Consider the following 19,484-nt stretch of genomic DNA (forward strand, 5'->3'; position numbering starts at 1 on the left):
TGGACATGGGACGGGTCTGAAGGAGAGGCAACTGGAGGTGGTGTCAAGGGCTTTCCTGATGGGAAAGCAGGGCAGTGCAGCCCATGTCTGCTGCAGAGGGCCTCTGGGGCTCCCAGGACGGTGTTCCACTTCCCAGTTCTGGTCCTCCCAAGGCCCTGTACATTCCTACCAGGGGTCCCAGGAGATCTTTCTACTGACAATATTTTTACAGTGCCCTGTTTTGCTCAAGCTGGTTGGGACCATTTCCAGTAATATGCATTCTAAGCAGTTCTAACTCTGACCTACACAAAGATTTGTTTGGAGATGTTCTTTGAAGTATTGCTTATAATTTTTAACATGAAAAAATAATCCAAATGTAAGGTTTTATGTCTTGGGGGTTTGGGTTACACAGTGTACATATCTGTAAAAACTTACTAAATGGTACACTTAAGATTTGTGCATTTTTAGTGGGTAAATTTGACCTCAAAAGAAAAAAAAAGTAAATAGCAACAAAGTAATCTAGGTACCCTAGAATAAAGGAATTGGTTTCAAAAATTAATTAGTCACACAATGAAATGTTATACAGCCATTAGTAGGTTTCAAAAGTTAAAGGCATAGTGATTTGACAATACGTGTAAGTCATATATATATATAGAGAGAGAGATTTCTTATAATAAATTGGCTCATGCGATTATGCAGGCTGATGAGCCCAAAATCTGGAGCACTGATGTCCCAATTCTAGTTTGAAGGCCATGAGGCAAGCAAATTCCCTTATTCAGGGAAGGGTTGGGCTATTGTTACATACAGGCCTTCAACTGACTGGGTGAGGCCGACCCACACCATAGAGCAATGTCCTTTCCTCAGCCTAATGATACAAATTTTAATCTCATTCAAAAGCATCCTCACAGAAACACCCTAATGATTGACCAAGTACCTAGGGACCCTCCAACCCAGTCAACTTGACATAATTTTCATACCATCTGCACCGTGCCCCTAGACTGTCCAACACCTCCGCTAGTCATTATCAAAGTCTTCGTGGCTTTCCTAAGAGAACAGCTGCGTGAGACACTAAGGAGGGTCTCTGTCCCCTCCTACTGGCTCCTCTAGGACCAGAGGAGACCTGAACAGAATTCGTGCACCCTGAGGGTACGTCCTGCTGTTGCTCACCAACTCACTCAACCTTGCCTGACTTTTAAGGAGCCTCCTGTCTCCACGTCACAACTTCCGTGACACCTCAGCTGGACTCCAGGTCTCATTTAACAGCGAACTCTTTCGAACAAAGACAGTTGTAGCTGCTGTGTGTAAGCTATAGCTGTGAGGGGTGTGTATCACACAGTACTAGGTGGCCAGAGAAGCCGGCAGAGGGCCTCCATCAGGGACAGGGACCTGGTAGCTCCTTAGCTCCAAGTAAGCACAGACCCAAGGCCTCGTCTCAACCAACCCCTTTCAGCCTGGGCACCTGATACAGGGGAGGGCATGGTGATGTCTTAAGTCCTGGAAGCAGCAGGGATGCCACATGACGGGGACCTGCTATGTGGTAGGGGACTCATGAGCACTCACAATGGGCTTGGAGAGGGACTTTGCAAAGTTGGTTAAAACCAACTGTGTACTTGCTATGTCAGGGGCTGTTCTAGAGTTAACACATATTCACCTTATTTAATCAGACGCTTCCAATGCCCTGGGCCAGAGGAGCCACTGAGCATGAGCTGGTGCTGTCCGGGTACCTGCTGGTTGCCCTACCGCAGGTGGGAGCAGGCCTGGGGAGCCTAGGGCACACATGTAAGCACACACCCTCTCCTGCATAGCCCACCCAGACCCCCCCAAGCCAGGCAGGGAAGCACAGAACCGCCCCCACTCCCTGCACATACACTGGTGTGTACACCTCTGCACTGCAATTCCAAAGCCATGCACAGCAGCCCTGGACTCTGCTATTCAGGGAAATGAACCCAGGAGGCTTTCCCTCCCAGGCTGGGGAGACCACCAACCCCAGCACAGTGGGGGCTCAGGGTTCCAGTCCGACCTCAGAACTATAACCCAGAGGGTCTTGTCCCCCTAACCCTGGGATAGCTTGGGTGCTATCTCTGGCTCACTCTACCCCCCGCCTCTTTATACACCAGTCTCTCAATGCAAGTGTTTTCACATATTCAGGGGTCTGCAGGGGCCAAGTGGAGCCTGCAGGGAATGAGAGAAGATAGTAGAGGCTGAAGTCCACCCTCCTTCATAGCCTCTGAAGTTCTACCTTGCTCCGTTTCCCTACACTGTAGCATGAATTAGTCTGATAAGTTGTTTTCTTCAAGGAGGGACTCAGCATGATAGCCGTAGGCATCCACAGATAGTCAGGTATGATTGGGAGTATGAAAGGAGGACATAGATGTCTGGAAAAACTCACCTTCTCTGAGACTCTGAAACAAAAGGGCAGATGCTCTCGACCACTCTACCCACCTACCATTACCCTGAAGGAGCAGGGACCCCAGCTTCTGTTAGTTCCATAACACCTGCCCCACATTAAAAATAAGAGCAAGCAGGCACACTTCACATTTAGGTGCTTTTAATGCTCAAAAGCTCTGTACAAAAAAAAATAATAATTACAAATTAATCCTCACAACACCCCTGTGAGGTAGGTAGGCAAGTATTATTCTCCCATTTTACAGAGGGGGAAACTGAGGCAGACAGGCAGAGTGACTGGCCAGTGGTCCCAGCACAGGTGAAAGTCAGGGCCAACTGAGAAAACTGAAGGATCTTTCCGGCTCAGCCCTCATCTCTGACCCCTCATCTAGACCTTGTCTGCAAAGAAATTAAAATTTTTAATACATGCAAAAGTAAAACAAAACCAACAAATCTGAAAAGGTAGTGAACAGAAATACAGTAGTTCTGCAAACGAATTCAGTCAAGACCGCCAAACACTTTCCAATACTAGGTACAAGTGAACAACTCCAGCCTCCTCTCCCATTTTTCAAATATCATGACCAGTGACACATCCGACTCTCCTTCTGCAGAAGTTCACGCACCCAACCAAAGACAGGCCTCCCTGGCCCCAGGAGCCAAGCCAGGTGGACAGCTGCACACTGCTCAGCCCCTGAATGACAGCAGAAGAGCTACAGGACTCAACACTGCCTGCCTCTCCCAGCAGCCTCCCCACTGCAGACAGAGCAGACCCCCCCGGCCTCTAGCTCAGCAGCACTTGGCCCCTTCTGCTCCCTCCGGAAAGCAGCTCACAATGGTCCTCAGCAAGGGTGGCCGGAATCCAGGGGAGCCCTCCTCCTTAGCCCACCCTCACACTCTCCACTGTTCACCCAGGGTCGCCCAGCAGTCCTTGGGGCTCCTGTCACAGCGGGTCAGGACATGGGGCTGCCCTGGGCTGGCGGAGCAACGAGGAGATACAGGGGCACCCGCGGCTGGGGGATTTGGCTTCCTTGGCACCCCCTGCCCGGGCTCCCAGGGAAATGCAACAGGCCTCTTCTGCAGGGCTGCATCCACCTTCCGGAAGCTCCTCCATCCCCTGAAAAGGACTCCCTGATGTTTCCAGCTCCTCAGGAACCTTGGCAGTCCTGTCAGCCCCAGGATAGGAGCGAGGGGAGGGGAGGGAAGAGGGGAGGCAGAGGCCTCTGCCAGACCCTCTAGGCCCTGTGGTCACCCTTGAAGTCTCCAGGTTGGAGATGGCTCATGAGAGGCAAGAACACTGGGCAAAGTTGCACATAAAGAAACAGATCCATCCAGAGCCCTGCCCACTCCCCAGGGAGCCGAGGGCCTGAGGACAGTGCTCCAGTGGTTGAGCAGCGGGAGGGAAAGAGAAGGAAACCAACACTGGCTGCCGGAGTCTACTCTGCACACCACCCAGGGCTGTCAGAACCGCACTGAGAGGGGTGAGGGGGTGACAGAAGTGGTGAGCAGCTTTGTTTGGCTACCTGGGGAGCGAGCCCCTTGGATTGCTGATACCAGACAGCTCCAAGGTGCTCACTCACACCTGGCCTTCCTGAAGGTCATCCACGCACCTGTCATTCACAAGGTATGACTGTGCACCAACTGTCCTAGAAAAAGCTCTTTCAAAAAAGGAGCCCCAACCCCACCCCAGTCTCTTTGTTTCCTCAGGGCCACCCCCAGTGAAGAGCACCTCGACCCCAGCCGGCACAGGGTCCTGTGGAAGGACAGGGGCAGAGGCCAGCTACAGGAAGTCCCCTGCAGCGCAGGGCTCAGGGTAGTGGCTCTGCTCCTGCCACCGGCGGCGCAGCCTTGAGAAGGGCTGGTCCTCCATGCTCTCAAGCTCAGGGAAGCCCAGCTGGTTAAGGATCTCGTAGACTCCAGCCTTTGATGCCACCTAGGGAGGACAGCAGACATGGGGGCAACGTTCCAGGTGAGGGAGGGTGTCATTCAAGCCTGCCCCCTTTGCCACATGACCGTCCCCTCCCTCCAAGGCACACAGGGGTGCATGGGGCTCAGCGCTGCCTCCTGCCAGCTCTGTGACCTGAGTGAGGGTGTGTTTTGACTATAACCGCTGCTTAGAGCTTCAGTTTTCTTATACCAGGGATAACAGCTCTGCCTGCCAGGACCACTGTGGAGAGCTACACAAGCACAGAGGCACTCAACAAGGAGCAGGTAGTGGGGGAGCACCGGAGGCCAAGCATGCCTGTGCCTGTGCAGCGCCCACACTACCTAGGGCCAGGCAGGAGCACAGGCCGGCGTGCCCCAGGCATTACAACTGGGGCCCACAGGGAGGGCTGCGGGAGGCCGCGTGGATGCAGGGCTCCACAAGAGCCCTTCGGCTGTGAGAGTGGGTGTGGCCCGGGCAGGCTCACCGTGGGCCTTGGCTCAGGTGGGTTAGCTGGGGCCTCCCTGGACACTGTGCATGCAGCCCTGTTGCCCAGAGGCCCAGGCCTTAGCACTAGACTCAAACCTGCAACAACCGGCCCCCTTCTCTCCCTGCCCTCCTGGTGGATGGGGAGGATGCAGGCTACACTCAGAACAAAGGTCCCTGGGCAACTCTAACTCCTACCTTCTGTTCATCCCTAGGAGAGAGGGAATGAGGGTGCTGGAACCCACACTCCTGAATGGACCAGCATAACTCTCCTGCCTTAACATCCACACCACCCACCACTCAGGTTCAGCTGAGGGGGGCACCAGGCTCCCCTCCAGTCCCCAGAACCCCCACTTCTATTCTCCAAGAACCCAAGCAGAAGTATCCTAGGACCCCCACCACCTCCACTCCACCCAGGGGCTCAAAGGCAAAGCTGTGCCAGGCCTGCTCAAGAGGATGGCCCTGATATGGTCTTGGTGAGACCCAGCTCCCCAACAGGTCTCCTGACATTCATCCATACAAGGACCACACTCAAGGCCTGGCTTCAGCACAGCGGTCCAGCAGCTCCCATTCCTGCCACTGGGCACTGCGGCGGCCTCCCTGCCTCTGGCCCCCTGCAGCTCTGACCCCACCCACACACTGCCGAAGCCCCTGCACCTTTCCTTTACCCACGCTGGTTGGGGTCACCAGCTGCCACTCTCCTGCCCTCCTGTCCCACAGGAGCTAATTCCAGCCCTGAGTCCAGATTAGAACTTCCAGGACAGGCTGGTGAGGTCAGGAGGGGTCAGCATCCTGGTGGAGTGGTAATTACAGGCCACTCTGCCAAGGAGGGATGGAGGCCTCTCTCCTGACCTAGAGGGGCTGAGGCAGCAGCTCTGAGCCAAAGGAAGAATGGGAAAGAGTCGGCAGGCCACGGAGAGCAGGGCAGTGGAGGTGGAATGAGAGGAGGGTGTCCTAGGCCAGACGCGGTGGGCTTTGGGGCCAGCCAACCAGCCCTGTGCTGACTGTGAACAAGTTACTTAGGTATTTAACCTCTCTGTGCTCAGTCCCCTCCTCTGCAGAATGAGAGTAGTTGCCATTCAAGGCCAACCTGCTTTTGCACGGGGTCCGGCAGACATGCTATTTGTATCCCATGGAATTCCCACCCAAACTTCTGAGGCGGTGCTGACATTATTTCCATTTTAATGTTGAAGGCAGCAGAGTAGGGGGTTAACTAACTGGTCCAAGGTCACAGCTGGAAAGTGGCAGGAGCCAGGCCACCATGCCCTCTTGCCTCCTGCAGCATACAGGTGAGGGATGAACACGATAATGGGCAATGGGCAGGAAGCATCCAGGTAATGTTGGCTTGGGATGCACAGAGCAGGCACCGGCCCAGCACACTGCCCCACACACTGTCTTCTCCATCCTCCTTTTCATTCATTCATCCATTCATAAACCTTTTACCGATGGCCTGCCACTGTGCTGGGACCCAAAGCTGAATGAGACAAAACTTTGGCCACATGGAAGCTTCCTGTAGAATGAGATGGGAACTCTTTCTGCCGCACAGGGAGCTGGGCACTGGGATCCCCGCAGGGGACACCCAGGGCAGCCTTAGCCCCCCACCTCTCACCTCCTGCATCCAGGTGCTGAAAGGCCTCTGCCAGGAGTCAGCTTTCTCCAGGTGGAGGTAAGCGTTGAAGAGCACCAGGTAGATGTAGCGCTCTAGGTACTGCAGGCTCCGCAGCTGCAGCCTCTGGGCCTCCTGCTCCGATTTGGCTGCTTTGGCCTAGAGGATGGCCCAGGGTGGAAGTCAGAGCAGGGGTTCATCCCCACGCAACACACAAGCACACACCACACACATGCATCCTCATACCTCCAGGACAGGAGGAAGGGACCCAGACGGCAAGGCTGAGGCTGCTGTCCCTGTCCAGGTTACAGGAGAGGCTGACAGCGGATGCTGGTGTCCAGTCAGAAACCCAATTCCTACATGGGAGGTATGGGCAGGGACCCCCGCCTTCCGGCCGCCCACCCACCTGCCCTCCCTGAACCCCATTTCCTCATGAAATTATAGCCACTGTCCTGTCCTGAGAGGCAACCAGACAAGGACAGGCTGCCACAGGAATGCTTCATGCAGACACCCTCCATCACACTGGAGGTGTGGAGAGGCCCTCCTGGTTGGCAGGGACCACAGGCCCCAGTGACTAGATGCCCACTCTAACCACCTGAGAGGATCCTTAGTGCTAACTCCTGTCAGCCTCAACAGGCCCAGAGGAAAGACTCTTGGCTCCCGGAAAGCCCTCAGGACTCCCCCAGGGAGGGGTGGTTGAGGGCCCTAATCAGGGGCCTGGGAGGGGCCGGGACAGAGGTGGGCAAAGCTGAGCCTGGGGCTCTGACTGTGGATGTCGCATGGACCCTCTCCCCTCCCTCAACCTGGGCTCTGTGGTCAAGGAAGGGGAGAAACCTCATCGTGGCCTCTGACCCCAACTGGGCCATAACTGACATCCCTGTCCTTTTCTCAAATGGTTCAGGATCAGAAGTCAAAGGGGATGTATGCAGCCTGTAGACCCCAGCCCTTACCCTCTCCAAGGCTGGGGACAGGTCCTAGAAAGGCCACCCAGGCTGCAGATGGTAAGGGATGCAGCCGCTCAGGGAAGAAAGAGCACTCAGGTATGTGGAGGGGCGCCGCTCTTTCAACAAGCAAGCTTGAGACCTTCCAGGGCATGGCATTAGGCCGCGCACTGAGGAGCAAAGGGACAGACAAGTTCCCCAGGGAGCACAGGGTTCAGCTGGGTTTGGATGGAGAGAGCAAGCACCGGATGGGGTGGCAGAGCAGGCGGGGACTGGGACAGGGGCTGGCCTGGCTGGGGTGAGGGTGTGCAGGGACAAGAAGGAGAACTTGGTTGGCACTCGATTGTGGAAGCCACTCCTGACATTAAGGAAGTCTCCCCTCCAGGCCAGCTTCCTAACCCTGGCATGCAGATGCCTGGGCCCCACCCCAGCCCAATCAAATGAGAGCCTCTGAGGGGTGGGCCTCGGCATCATGACTGTGACATGTTCTCTGGGTGATTCTCTGAGGCCAGGGTTGAACCCCATGGCTGGGGAGCCACTGGAGGTTTGGGGGTAGGAGTGACCTATTAATAGAAGACTCACGGGAGATTAATGCTCAGGATGAAGGGAACTTAAACGGAGCCCTCTCCAGCTTCTCAGTGGGCAGGCCGGGGACAAGGTTCAGGACACACAGAGCCAGCTCTTCCCCTGCAGGGTGACCACACCTGAGTGTGCTCTTCTAACCCACCACACATGTGCGTTTCCCCCCGATGGGGCTGGGGAGAGCGATGCTGCACCCCACTCACAGCCCCCTTCTGGCCCCAAGCCCCCCAGGCTTCCATCCAGGGCCCACAGCAGCTCTCTCCAAGCCAGGAAGAGGATGTGGCACAGCAGTCGTTCCCCCAGGCGCCAGGAACATCTGTGAGAGGGTACAGCCAGCCCAGGGCCCCGGGGAACCAGGAAGGGCGGTCGCCCAACAGCTGGGCCACAGCTGGGAGCATTCCTGAGCAGGCATACAACGTCAGCCTCTGTGTGTCCCTCGGGGCCACTGCAGGAAGGCTCCTGGCTGGGCCCCCAACCCCAGACACGCCATGACCCACAGCCCCAAGAATGGGGAGCTGGAGTGGGCCTGTCCCTCCCACTTTCACTCAGCCTTCTGTGCCTCTACCACCTTTGCTCCTGGGTTCTCAGGAGTGGAGAACCTTGCACCACCATCTACCCACACTATCCAGAAGGAACTCTGGCACCTTGGGGGTGGGGCAGAGGTAGAAGGCAGACAGTGGACAGGGTCCAGGAGGGGCCCACAGCCAGTGCTCTGGATCCCCAGGAAACACAACTGGGTCTGGTCCCAGCTTTGCCATTTTAACTCTCAGCTCCCACATTTCCGGAGATACGACTGCTCAGTAAAGTAAGGCATGAGGAAGCCCCTGCAGACCGTGAGTAGCTGCACTGCTCCACTCATTCTTGAGCACAGGGATGGGGGCTGCAACCCAAGGGTGAAGCACGCACAGGCGCTCCGCAGAGATGCCCAGGGTCAGGGCGGGGAGGCAGCACACAACCGTGAAGTACCCAGAGCAGCCTGATCATGGGTTCAAGGCAGGGCTGGTGGCTGGACTAGGGCAGGCATCAAAGAGGTGGCTGTCTCTGAGGTGGGTTAGGAGGAAGTGGGGCAGGAAGGTGCCCTGAGCTGGGGAGGAGAAGGGGAGGAGGTGTGTCTGAGGTACACAGAGGGGGTAGCCTGTGGCAGCAGGGGAGGGGGCATGGCAGGAGGCCAGGACCCAGAGCTGGGTGTGGAAACCAAGCCAAGCCCTGAACCCACAAACAGAGGGGCCAGTGACAGCTTCTGGTGTGTGTGAGGTTGGCTCTCAGTGGCCCATGGCTGCTGCAGGAAGATGACTGGGGCAGGACTGGGGCAAGACGCCTATTATTATAAGGCTCAACCAACCAAGTACTCAAGAAAAATGCAATTTTGTGTAGAAATTAGGGAGCGGACCAGAAACAAGATTTTACCTAAATGCAAACTTTGGCAATAGAACTCTACCTATCTCTAAAGATGGATATTCATGCTGCAAGGCACTGAGCATTCACCACCCCATCCCTTACACTGCTTCCCGTCTCCACCCAAAGGCCTGGAGCCTGTTTAACAACATTTGCTTGGAAAGAAGAAATCACTCATGATCTCCCCAGGCAAGAGCCATTTTAAACTACTTTCGATTGGAGAGCTCAGAAGAAATGTCCAGTGGGCATGAAAAGCCCTCTGCAATAGGGTTGGCCCGTGGGCATGGCCACCCCAGCCCTATCCTCTGTGCCCCAGCTCCTATGGGGACGGAGGCCTGCTGTCCCCAGAGACACCACAGAAGGTTAGGTATTAGGAATATTTGGGGTGGAGAGATTCAGTGATTCTTCCTAAGCCCTACTGGCAAGGTAGGGTAGAATTATCTCTTAAATTTAGACCACTGGGTAAAGGTAAAGCCTGACAGCCTGCTGGGAAGATTCCGTGGGTACATCCTGCTGATCACAGTGTGTGATTTGACCCATATTCCCATCAAGGCCCTGGTTTCCTTAAAAATCACGCCATGCTGGCACTGTCTGGGGAGAAGGACAGGCCAGCCACCTCCTGTTGGTAAAAATAGTGGCACTGTTTTTAAATGGCCTGGCAGGCCAGGCTGTCATTAGCTGCGGTGGGGCTAGACAAGGCTTCTTCATCCATTGGGACTGAACCCTAAAATAGAAGGGGCCCAGGAAAGGTGGCCGGGGAACTGGGCATTTCAGGCCTTTCAAGCCTCAGGTCTGTCTGCCATCAACTTGGGCCCAGTTACCAGCAATGGCTGTCTTGAAGCTCTGATCTTCTCTGGGAGAGGTGGGAGAGGTGGGAGAGGTCCACTGAGGCAGGGCTAATGAGCCTCCCCAGATGTGTCCAGAGCCTACTGCATGCCAGGTGCAGAGCTGTGCTCATCACATCCAGATCTGACTATCAGATCCTTCTACACTCTCCCAGCAGCCCCTTGAAAGAGGAGGGTCATCTCATTGTGTAGATAAGGCTCTGCAAGGTTAAGTAACTGCCCAAGGACACAGCTTTACTAGCTGGGAAACTCCAAAATCCCAGCTCTCCTCCACCCCACACCCTTCCACCGCAGTCAGATCTCACTCCCTGCTTCACTCCTGCCTCTGGACTTTCATCCCCCTCTTCCTCCTGCCTGGAGTTCCCAACCTTCCACCTGGCCTGGCCCTGTTTTACTTGTCCCTCCAGGCCCAGAACAAGCTCCCCCTGTCCCAAAGCCTGCTCTTAACACTCCAGCCCCACAGCCTGGCCTTCTCAGCCTCATCTGCTCTCCAAGACATGACTGGTCCTGAAAATGATAAACCAGAGGGAGGCACCAGATTATTACCAGGTTTGTATCTCTGCCCTCCCTCCACACCCACCCCCCACCACCACCGGAGCTGTGGGACCAGGACTGGTATGCAGCAGGTACCCAGTGGGTCAGTGAGCGCTCACTCCCTAGGTCACACCTTCAACATAGTCCAGCATGTAGATTCTAAACTGGGCCCTGGGGACTCCCCCATATGCATCTCCACCCAGGACTCCAGACTCAGGCATATAAGCACCGCTCAAGGGCTCCCAGGGATATCAGTCCGGCTTCTCAAATTCACACATGTCCCAGAAGGACCTCCTGGGTGCCCCCAAGCCTGCCCCACCACAAGTCTGACATCTTAGTGGCAACTCCATCCTTCCCCATGCTCAGGCCCAAACCTGACACTCCCCCTTGATTTCTCCCTTGCTCAACCCACATCCAACCCAGCGGGATCTCACTGACTTTATTTCAAAACACCTCTCACCATCCCATCCGAGCAACCTCATCGCAGTGACACCTCCCTGCCACCACCCTCACTCCCCTTCCTGCTAAGTTCTCAACACAGCACTGGAGGGCTCTGCTGGAGCATTAACTCGGCTGCCTGCTCAACAGCCTGCTCTGGCCCCTCATATGCTCTGGTACTAAGAGTAGAAACCAGAGTCTATGTATCCCAGGCAAGGCCTCATCTGGTCTACCCCATTCCCATAGCTTCTGACCTCCTCTCCTTCCTTCCCTGTTCCTTCCCTCTGTCCCTCAAACATACCAGGCAGCCCCCACCTCAGCGCCATTGCACTTGCACTGGTAATCCTCTGCCTGTATGTCACTGTAGCTTGACCCCTCACCCCTTTCAGGTCTGTGTTCAAATGCCCCCTTGTCATCAAGCCCCTTCCTAACCCAGATCCTGTGTAAAACTGCAACCCCTTCCCTCCACAGACAAATCTCTATTCAACACGCCATGACTCTGACTTGTATACTGTTCACAGTGGGTCTCCCGCCCTGGAGTGTGGATCTCATGCGTGTTCTGTTCACATGGCATCTCCTGCCCCTAGCCTGGTGCCTGGCACTTGGGAGGTGCACAATAAATGTTTGTTGCCCCTTGCATTTACATTAATCCCTGAATCACAAACTGCCTGGAGTTACCTAGATCAGCCCCACTGCCTTCCAGAAAGGGAGACTGGGATTAAAGAGGTGCAGGATGCAGCACAGCCTCCAGGAAAACAGGGCCCAAGAGAAACAAGAGGAGCAAGTGATGCCAGGAACAGGGCCGGTGTGAGCTCAAGCCAGACAACACCCACATTACTGGGGCCTCCCCGCTGCCCTCTCCCCATCCACACAGTAGGTGCAAGCATGGCCTGGGGACCTCTGCCCTCCAGGTAAGGTGGGGTCCAGACTGGGCAGGCAGCTGACAGCCCTGGAAGATGATCAGTCTATAGGGACAGGGCCCAGAGCTCAAACCCCACCCTTCTTCTCGAAGTGCAATGCCAGCACTCTCCTTAGCACACACTGGCCCCAACCCATCAGCATCAGCTGCCTCTGGGGGCTTTCCATGAGTCCCTGCAAACTCCACCCTCAGGCCCATGTGGCAGTGGGGCCTCAAGCGCACCGCAGCTCTCTATTCCTAGCCCCCAAAAGGGAGAAAATGGCCCTTGGCCCATAGGCAGGTAACTGGTTTTCCAAAGATGTCACATTTTGTTCAGTGCTTTCAAAGCTTAAGGGACTAACCTTGGCACCTTGGGCTTCTCCGGGTGCCATTTACTGAGCAAATGTTGCTTTCCCCAGGCCAGGATCTGGGATTCAGCACCGACCCCCTGCCCACCTCACACCCCACACCCCACTCCCACCTCACACTGTTCACCACCAGCCTACAAGGCACACAGAGCCCCCAAGAAGACAGATGGAAAGCAGAGGTCCAGGCAGGCCAAAGGGATTGATCCAAGGTCGCAGGGGGAGTTACTGGCTGAGCCAGGGCTAGAACCTGGGGTTTCCAAACCCCAACACAGGGCTCCTTCTGTTGCTGGAGAAGAGCGCCCTCTCCTGGAAGACCAACAACAGGGACAAAGAACCACAAGGTAAAAAGAGGACTAAATCAGGTTTCCTATTTAATCATACAATTTATTCAACCTTTCACCCAGCCATCCACTCACTAGAGAGACATTTGTGGAGCCCTACTTGTGCCAGGCAGAGTCTAGGAGCCAGAGTTTCAGAGATGAGCCCTTGTACAGCAGAACAGAGATGAACAGCAGAAACACGCATCTCTGGTGACAGCTACAACCCAGACAGCAACACCAGCAGGCAGAGAGCAGGGTCTCAGGAGCGTGCAGTGCACTGAGGGTATGCTGGGGTTGAGATTTAGACCCCTCTAAAACCACTGAAAATCCCAAGCCTGACGGTGCACACTTAGAAACCCAGCCTGGCACACTGTAGGTGCTCAGTGGATGTTTGCTGTTGAGTAAACCTGGCAAGTCCCCCTGGAGGGCAGAAATGGTTCCAGCTCAGCCAAACAATGGGAAGGAAGGGAAGCAAGAGAGGTCTCAGTACTGAGAACATGTGCCCTGTACACACACACACACACACACACACACACACACGCTCCATTTGGCAGCCACTCACCTACCCACTGGCTCTATTTTGGGCTGGGTGTGAAAGAACCTCGGGAAGCAAGCCTTTCCTTCATATTTTATGTGACAGCTCATAGCATTCCAGGTCTGCTGTAATTACATGGCCCAGGCTCTGGAGACACATCACCTGCCGGAATGAGATCTCCAGGGAATGACTCTGGCCAAGCCAGACCCTTAGAGAGACTGAGAGAGACCCCACCTGGGCTCAGAAATAAGAGGTATATCGCTATTTTTTTAAGATAATAACCTTAGTCTCTGGGGCACTGAGCTGGATCTCTGACTTCTCGGCTATCTGCACTAAGCCAGGCAATGCAGGCCGTAGGGCTGCTGGCCTCCCTGCCGACCCTCCCTCTGTCTACAACACAGTTACCCTCTGGGTCACGGCCACCACGTGGAGGGAAAAGACACAGGCTGAGGAGTTGGAAGACAGGTTCTGAAGTATCTTCCTCAGTAAAATGGGTCTAATAAAACCTGTCCTCACCTCCTCACAAGCTGCTCTCAGCACCAGAGCAAAAGGTAAGTTCTTACAAAAGGCAAAAAGTACTGTTTCATGCTACAGACTTTATAAATGCATCTCAACTTGAGACCAAAAGACCAAAGACATTTTATTTCTCTGGGTGGCTACCTTCACCTCAGCTTTTCTTCAAACTCTTTCTGAAGGGACAGACAGGAGACACATTAGACTGTTTTAAATACAAACAGTAAGAATTAATGTCACCACCCAAAGCTGAGGAAAAGTGCCCCTGGCATTAATGATTCTAGCAGGGTTTCCTCCAGGAGCCCTGACCTTGGTTTCTGTCATAAATATTTTCCCTTCCCAGACCCCGCAGGAAACAACTAATTCACCAGATGGTGTCCCCAGTGTGGGCTGGGGGGCCACTGGATTCTCCTCAGCCTGGGCTGTCCTCTCATCTCGATCCCAGTGTCAAGGAGTGGCTTAGTTCAAAGGGTTTCCTCTTTCTTTTTCCTTTTTGAGGCAGTTTCTTAAATGCCCTGAGCATTCTGCCCCCTCACACATTAGGTGGTCAGGCCCTGACCTGACCTCACCAATGCCATCCTAGAGAACAGAGGAGACATCATGGGGCTGCAATCCAGAAGGCTGGCAGGTGGAGACAGGCAGGGAGGGGCGCCAGGACTGTCGCCCCAGGTGAGCTCCATCCCCACTGGACATGTGTGCAGGTGGGGGGGGTACCAGGACTGTTGCCCCAGGGGAGCTCCGTCCTCACAGAGGTGTCTGCAGGTCGGGAGGGGAGGGGCGGCAGGAGTGTCGCCCCAGGGGAGCTCCGTCCCCACAGGACCTGTGTGCAGGTTTGGTCCCAGTCCCTGTCTGTACCCAGGACCCATGTCTGAGATGTGCGCTGGTCCTCAGGCCTCCCCCTATTAGGCTAGAAGTACAAGGCAAGGATCGTGGTTTCTGCTTCTTATTTCTCCCCAAGCAGGGCTTGAGGAGGGCAGGGGAAGTGCAACTGCCTCCTCCTCCTTGGGAAGCAGTGTGGTATGGTGGAGACTGTCTGATCTGGGAGTCGGGCTCTGGGGTCTCACTCTCCTCCTGCCATCCAGCTCTGTGTACCTGGGCAACTCCATGCCTTTCTTCTTTAAATGCAAACCTGAAATATGTACAGAGGTAATGATACAGCCTGCCCTTCATCAGGCACGGGCAGGAGTGAGCATTCAGCCGGGTTGTCAGTGTGAATGTACAGCCTGGTGTGGGTCCCTCTCAGGCTGGTTCTGAGTTGACTGAGCAGCTGTTAGGACACATGGTGGCTGGGTCCCCTGGCCTCTAGCAACTCCCAGCCTCTCCCTCATGAGCCCCTCCATGTTCCTTCTCCCAGCCCACCTCCACCCTGCTTACCCAGACCCCCAGCAGACTCTAGCCCCATCCAAGTCTGGGCTCAAATCCAGTATCCATTCCCTCTACCTTAGAGAAGTGCCTCCCTAGCCTCCTCTGAAGATGGGGAAATCAAAAGAAAAAGCAAGCACCGGCCCTGCCATCCTGTCCACTGCACCTCAGAGAAGTCTCTTTCTGAAGGCACTGCATTTAATTAACGCAGAGGGCCTGAGAGAACCAGCATAACTTCATTGTGCAAACCCCAATGAAATAAGGAACCCATGGGGTGAGCACCAGTGACGCCAGGTTGCAAGAGAGGCTATAGAACCTTCTGAGGCCCTGTAGCGGCAACACAGTACCACCCACTACTGTGCCGGCGAAACACGAGCCCAATCTGATCAGCCTCTGGCTCTCCTCATTCACAGCAGTGAAGGACTGTGACACAGGCTCAACAAAACCAGGGTGCAGCTAACGAGAACCAAGCTGCGGGACATCCAGTAGGACAGCCTGGTTACTCAGCCAATACACTTGAGGCGACAAAGGGGAGCTGTTCTAGAGTCAGTGAGACTATGGACCCATCACCCAAATGTGATCTGTGGATCTCAGGCGAATCCTGAGCCACCAGCACAAAGGCTTCATGAGACCAGTGGAAAATCTAAACACTGATTGGGTACCAGATGACACAAAATTACTGCTGTTTCAGGTATCATGAAAATAGTGTATGACAATCTTTTATAAAGGATCCCCCCTCTCCCTTAAGGTATGTGCTGAAATTTACAGTGGAAATAATATGAGGTCTGAGCTTATTTCAAAATAGTCCAGTTGTGGGGAGAGGGGTGGAAGGGCTTTAGATGAAGTGAAACTAGCCCTGGTTGGTAATTCCTGCAGCTGGGAGGTGGGCACACAGGGCTCATGAAATTATTCTCCCTACTTTGAAATTTTGTTTGAAATTTTCCAAAATAATTTAAGAAAATAATAACTGTCTACGCTTCAACTCATTCAGTAATCCTACTTCTAAGAATTGACCTATAGAAATTATCCACCCAGATGAAAGGACACCAGGCACTGTGCTGTTCGCCGTATGATCTCCTGCCCACAGAACAGGAAGCCAGCTGATGGGCCACCTCCATAGGAACAGCAGGTGACACTGGGGCACCTCCATTCTTCATATTATGTGAGCACTAAATATAATGATATAAAGGCTCTTCAGCAAAGAGGATAACGTGTCCAGGGGATGACACTATTTATTAATTTGCCTCTCCTTGTTCAACTAGAACATAAGCTCAGTGAAGTTACATCCATTGGTCTAGCCCCCAACATGGGCTAGCACAGAATAGGTGGTTCAGCAAGCATGTGCCAGGTGAGCAAATGTTTAAGAGTACGACTGCCATCTGTGTAAAGCGGGCTAGCCTGTGCGCACACTGCAAGTACGCCCATGAGAGAAAGCACATGCAAAGGCCAGAAAGAAAAAGGCAAAAATGGAACCATTTCTGGGAGTCCCTGGGAGATGTCTTCTCTCCCTGGACTAAAGTTTTGGTAATGGTCTAATATTGTCCTTATAACAACAAGCAAGCTATAAACAAACAGTCCTCATCCTGTTGTTTGATTTCACCATGCAGATGGGGATTTATGCACAGTCTGGGCCCTCCTTTCTGATCCATAACAGAGAAGTGACCTCCAAACGTCTAGATCCTCCCGTTCTTCTCTGCCAAGGACTCTGAAATGGTTTTACTGCTGGAAGAAGCATATGTGCCAAGTTCCGGGAACTGTTTTCTTAATTACTGATTATTAAGGTGTAAGCTGACGGCTGGACCTGGCTGGGGCCAGCGAAGGAAAATTCACTGTTTGGGGCCTCTGGTAGGTACAGGGCAGAAAGTTGAGAAGTCACATACCATTGAGCATTCAGAATCCCAAGGCTGTGGACTCCCAGGATGAAAAATTTAGAGGGCAGATGTGGACAGGCCTGGAATGGTCCCTGGCAAGTAGAGTGAATGTAGGTGGTGAATCCCCACCTGAGCCTGGACTCAGGTCCATTCCCGGTCAGCGGTTCTGGGGGCCCTCCAACCAGGCTACCTAGCATCTCCTGCACACGCAGCACCTTGGCCTGCTCTAGGCAGACAGCTGCAGGCTCTGCTGGAGATCACCTGAGAACTTCCAGTTTGAAGCCAGAGGGCAGGGGTTTAAACAGCCAGATACCGAGGTGAGACACAGCTGCCAATTTCTGGAAGAGTCAGTCCATCAGAGGGAAAGGGTAAAGGAAGGAGCTGGCTTTCTGGAGCTTCAGCCCAATACAGCAACAGGGACTGAGTTCCTCAGGTCCAGAGCAATGTGGCCACAGGAAGGGCTCAAGGCTGGGAGTGAGGGTCTTTGCCTCTCATCCCTGCTCTGCCACCAACTCACACGGGACCCTCCCGCTCACCTGCAAACAGCGGAGGCAGATGCTAAGTCCTATTAGCCCTAAAATCAAAAGGTCACTACAGTGGCTTTGAAGCAACAGGACCATCACAAGACACTCTGGCTGAGCATTTCCTGTGCATCAGCCACACCCTGAGATTCTAATTCTTTGCACAACTGCCCTGCCAGGAAGTGGCACTGGTCCAGCCTGGCAGGTGGGGCCACAGGCGGTCAGAGAAGACGGCCCTGTCAGATGGCCCTGTCGGAATCCAGCTCCCTCCACCTCGCATATCCACATTTCTTCCACCAGTCTGCCGGACGGGTCCACTCCAAGGTACACACACACACACACACACACACACACTGAGCTGGCTGGAGACCTCTTCTAATCTGGTGGCCACCCCAAGGTGTGTACACACACACACACACACACACACACACACACACACTGAGCTGGCGGAGACCTCTTCTAATCTGGTGGCAACTGTGAAATCTCAGGTCACCCTGACCTCAGACAGGACACAGGCTCTGGGTCCAGCCAGGCCAGATCAAGCACAGAGAGCCCTTGGGGGAGGCGTTCTGCTTTTCTAGCTAAAGCACATAGTGGCCTGGTCACCAAAAGTTGTGATTCTTTGATCCAGGTCTATACCAGTTACAGAGGTCCATAGGAATTTAGAAATATACATCTTTTCAAGGACTACTCTCTATTCTGAGAAAACATCCATTCTCTTTTCTGGTACTGAAATATCCTTTCTTTTATGAAATGCCAACCATAATTAGCGGGTAATTGGGTTTTTAAATTTTTGCTTCTTTCTTTAAAATGGACACATTTAACAAGGTTACACAATGGCAACCCTAGAAAGTTCCTCCATTTTTAAAATTGGTCTGTGAAATCCCAGCCACTGGGATTGAGGTCACGTTTAGTTCTTTGTTCTCTAACAGCACTTGCAGGAGTCTATGATTAGATGATCTCAAAGATTAGAGGTCCTTATAAAAAAAGATACCACAGAGACACTGCCCTCCCCCTCTCTCTGCCGATGCACACAAGCCGAAGAAAGGCTGCGAGAGGACAGAGCAAGAAGGTGGCCATGTGCAAGCCAGGAAGAGAGCCCTCACCAGAAACTCATCAGCCAGAGTGTCGACCTTGGACTCCCCAGCCTTGGGAACTGTGAGAAAATAGATTTCTGTTGTCTGAGCAGCCTATGGTATTTTGTTATGCTAACCCAAGCTAATATACTTGTGCTGCCCTCTCTCCCTCTCTAGGTTTTAGTCTCCCCATCTGTAAAAGTGCAAGAATAACATTTTATGAGGCCAGTATGACCCTAATGCCAAACCAAAGGCATCATAAGAAAATTACAAATCGGTATCTCTTACATCCAATACAAAAATCCTTAATAAGCCAAATATATTAAAAAGATGATAAACCATAACCAAGCAGGATTCCCAGGAATGCACGGTCAGTTTAACATCCTAATCAATTAAAATAACATACCATAGCAATAAAACACAGGCAAAACCCGTATCATCATCTCAACAGATGCGGAAAAAGCATTTGACAACATTCAACACCTCCTCCTGAAAAAAATCACCCAATAAACTAGGAATTTAAGGGAGCTTCCACAAGCTGACGAAGGGTGTCTATGAAAAAGCCACAGCTAACGTCACCCCTAATGGTGGACACCAGAAAGCTTTCCCCCTAAGATCAGAAACAAGACAAGTATGTCTGCTCTTACCACTTCTATTCAACATTGTTCTAGTGTATCTACTCAGGGCAATTAAGGAAGAAAACTAAGCAAACATTGTCCATATTCAAAAGGAAGAAGTAGAACTATCTCTGCTTGCAGATGATATGATCTTGTATATAGAAAATTCTAAGGAAAAAGTAAAAACTTACTAAAAAAAGCAAGGTTGCAAGATAGAAGATCAATGTATAAATATCAATTGTATTTCTACACAGTAGCAATGAACAAACTAAAAGTGAAATAAACCAATTC

At 53.1% G+C, this 19,484-nt stretch overlaps 1 protein-coding gene across 9 annotated transcripts in view; it reads right to left on the reverse strand.

Annotated features, from left to right (window-relative positions):
• Window positions 1-2,510: 2,510 nt before the first annotated feature.
• Window positions 2,511-19,484, reverse strand: part of PALD1 (phosphatase domain containing paladin 1) — a 112,987-nt gene continuing 96,013 nt past the window's right edge. For all 9 annotated transcript variants that reach the window (XM_073240904.1, XM_073240900.1, XM_073240901.1 and 6 more), the window contains 2 exons: window positions 6,381-6,536; window positions 2,511-4,294 (listed from right to left, as the gene is read on the reverse strand). In XM_073240904.1, coding sequence (XP_073097005.1) covers window positions 4,142-4,294; window positions 6,381-6,536 — 309 coding nt within the window. In that variant the 3' untranslated portion in view covers window positions 2,511-4,141. The remainder of the gene's footprint in view (window positions 4,295-6,380; window positions 6,537-19,484) is intronic.

The sequence above is a fragment of the Manis javanica genome, chromosome 7 (genome assembly GCF_040802235.1).
Source record: "Manis javanica isolate MJ-LG chromosome 7, MJ_LKY, whole genome shotgun sequence".
NCBI classification, from domain to species: Eukaryota; Metazoa; Chordata; class Mammalia; order Pholidota; family Manidae; genus Manis; species Manis javanica.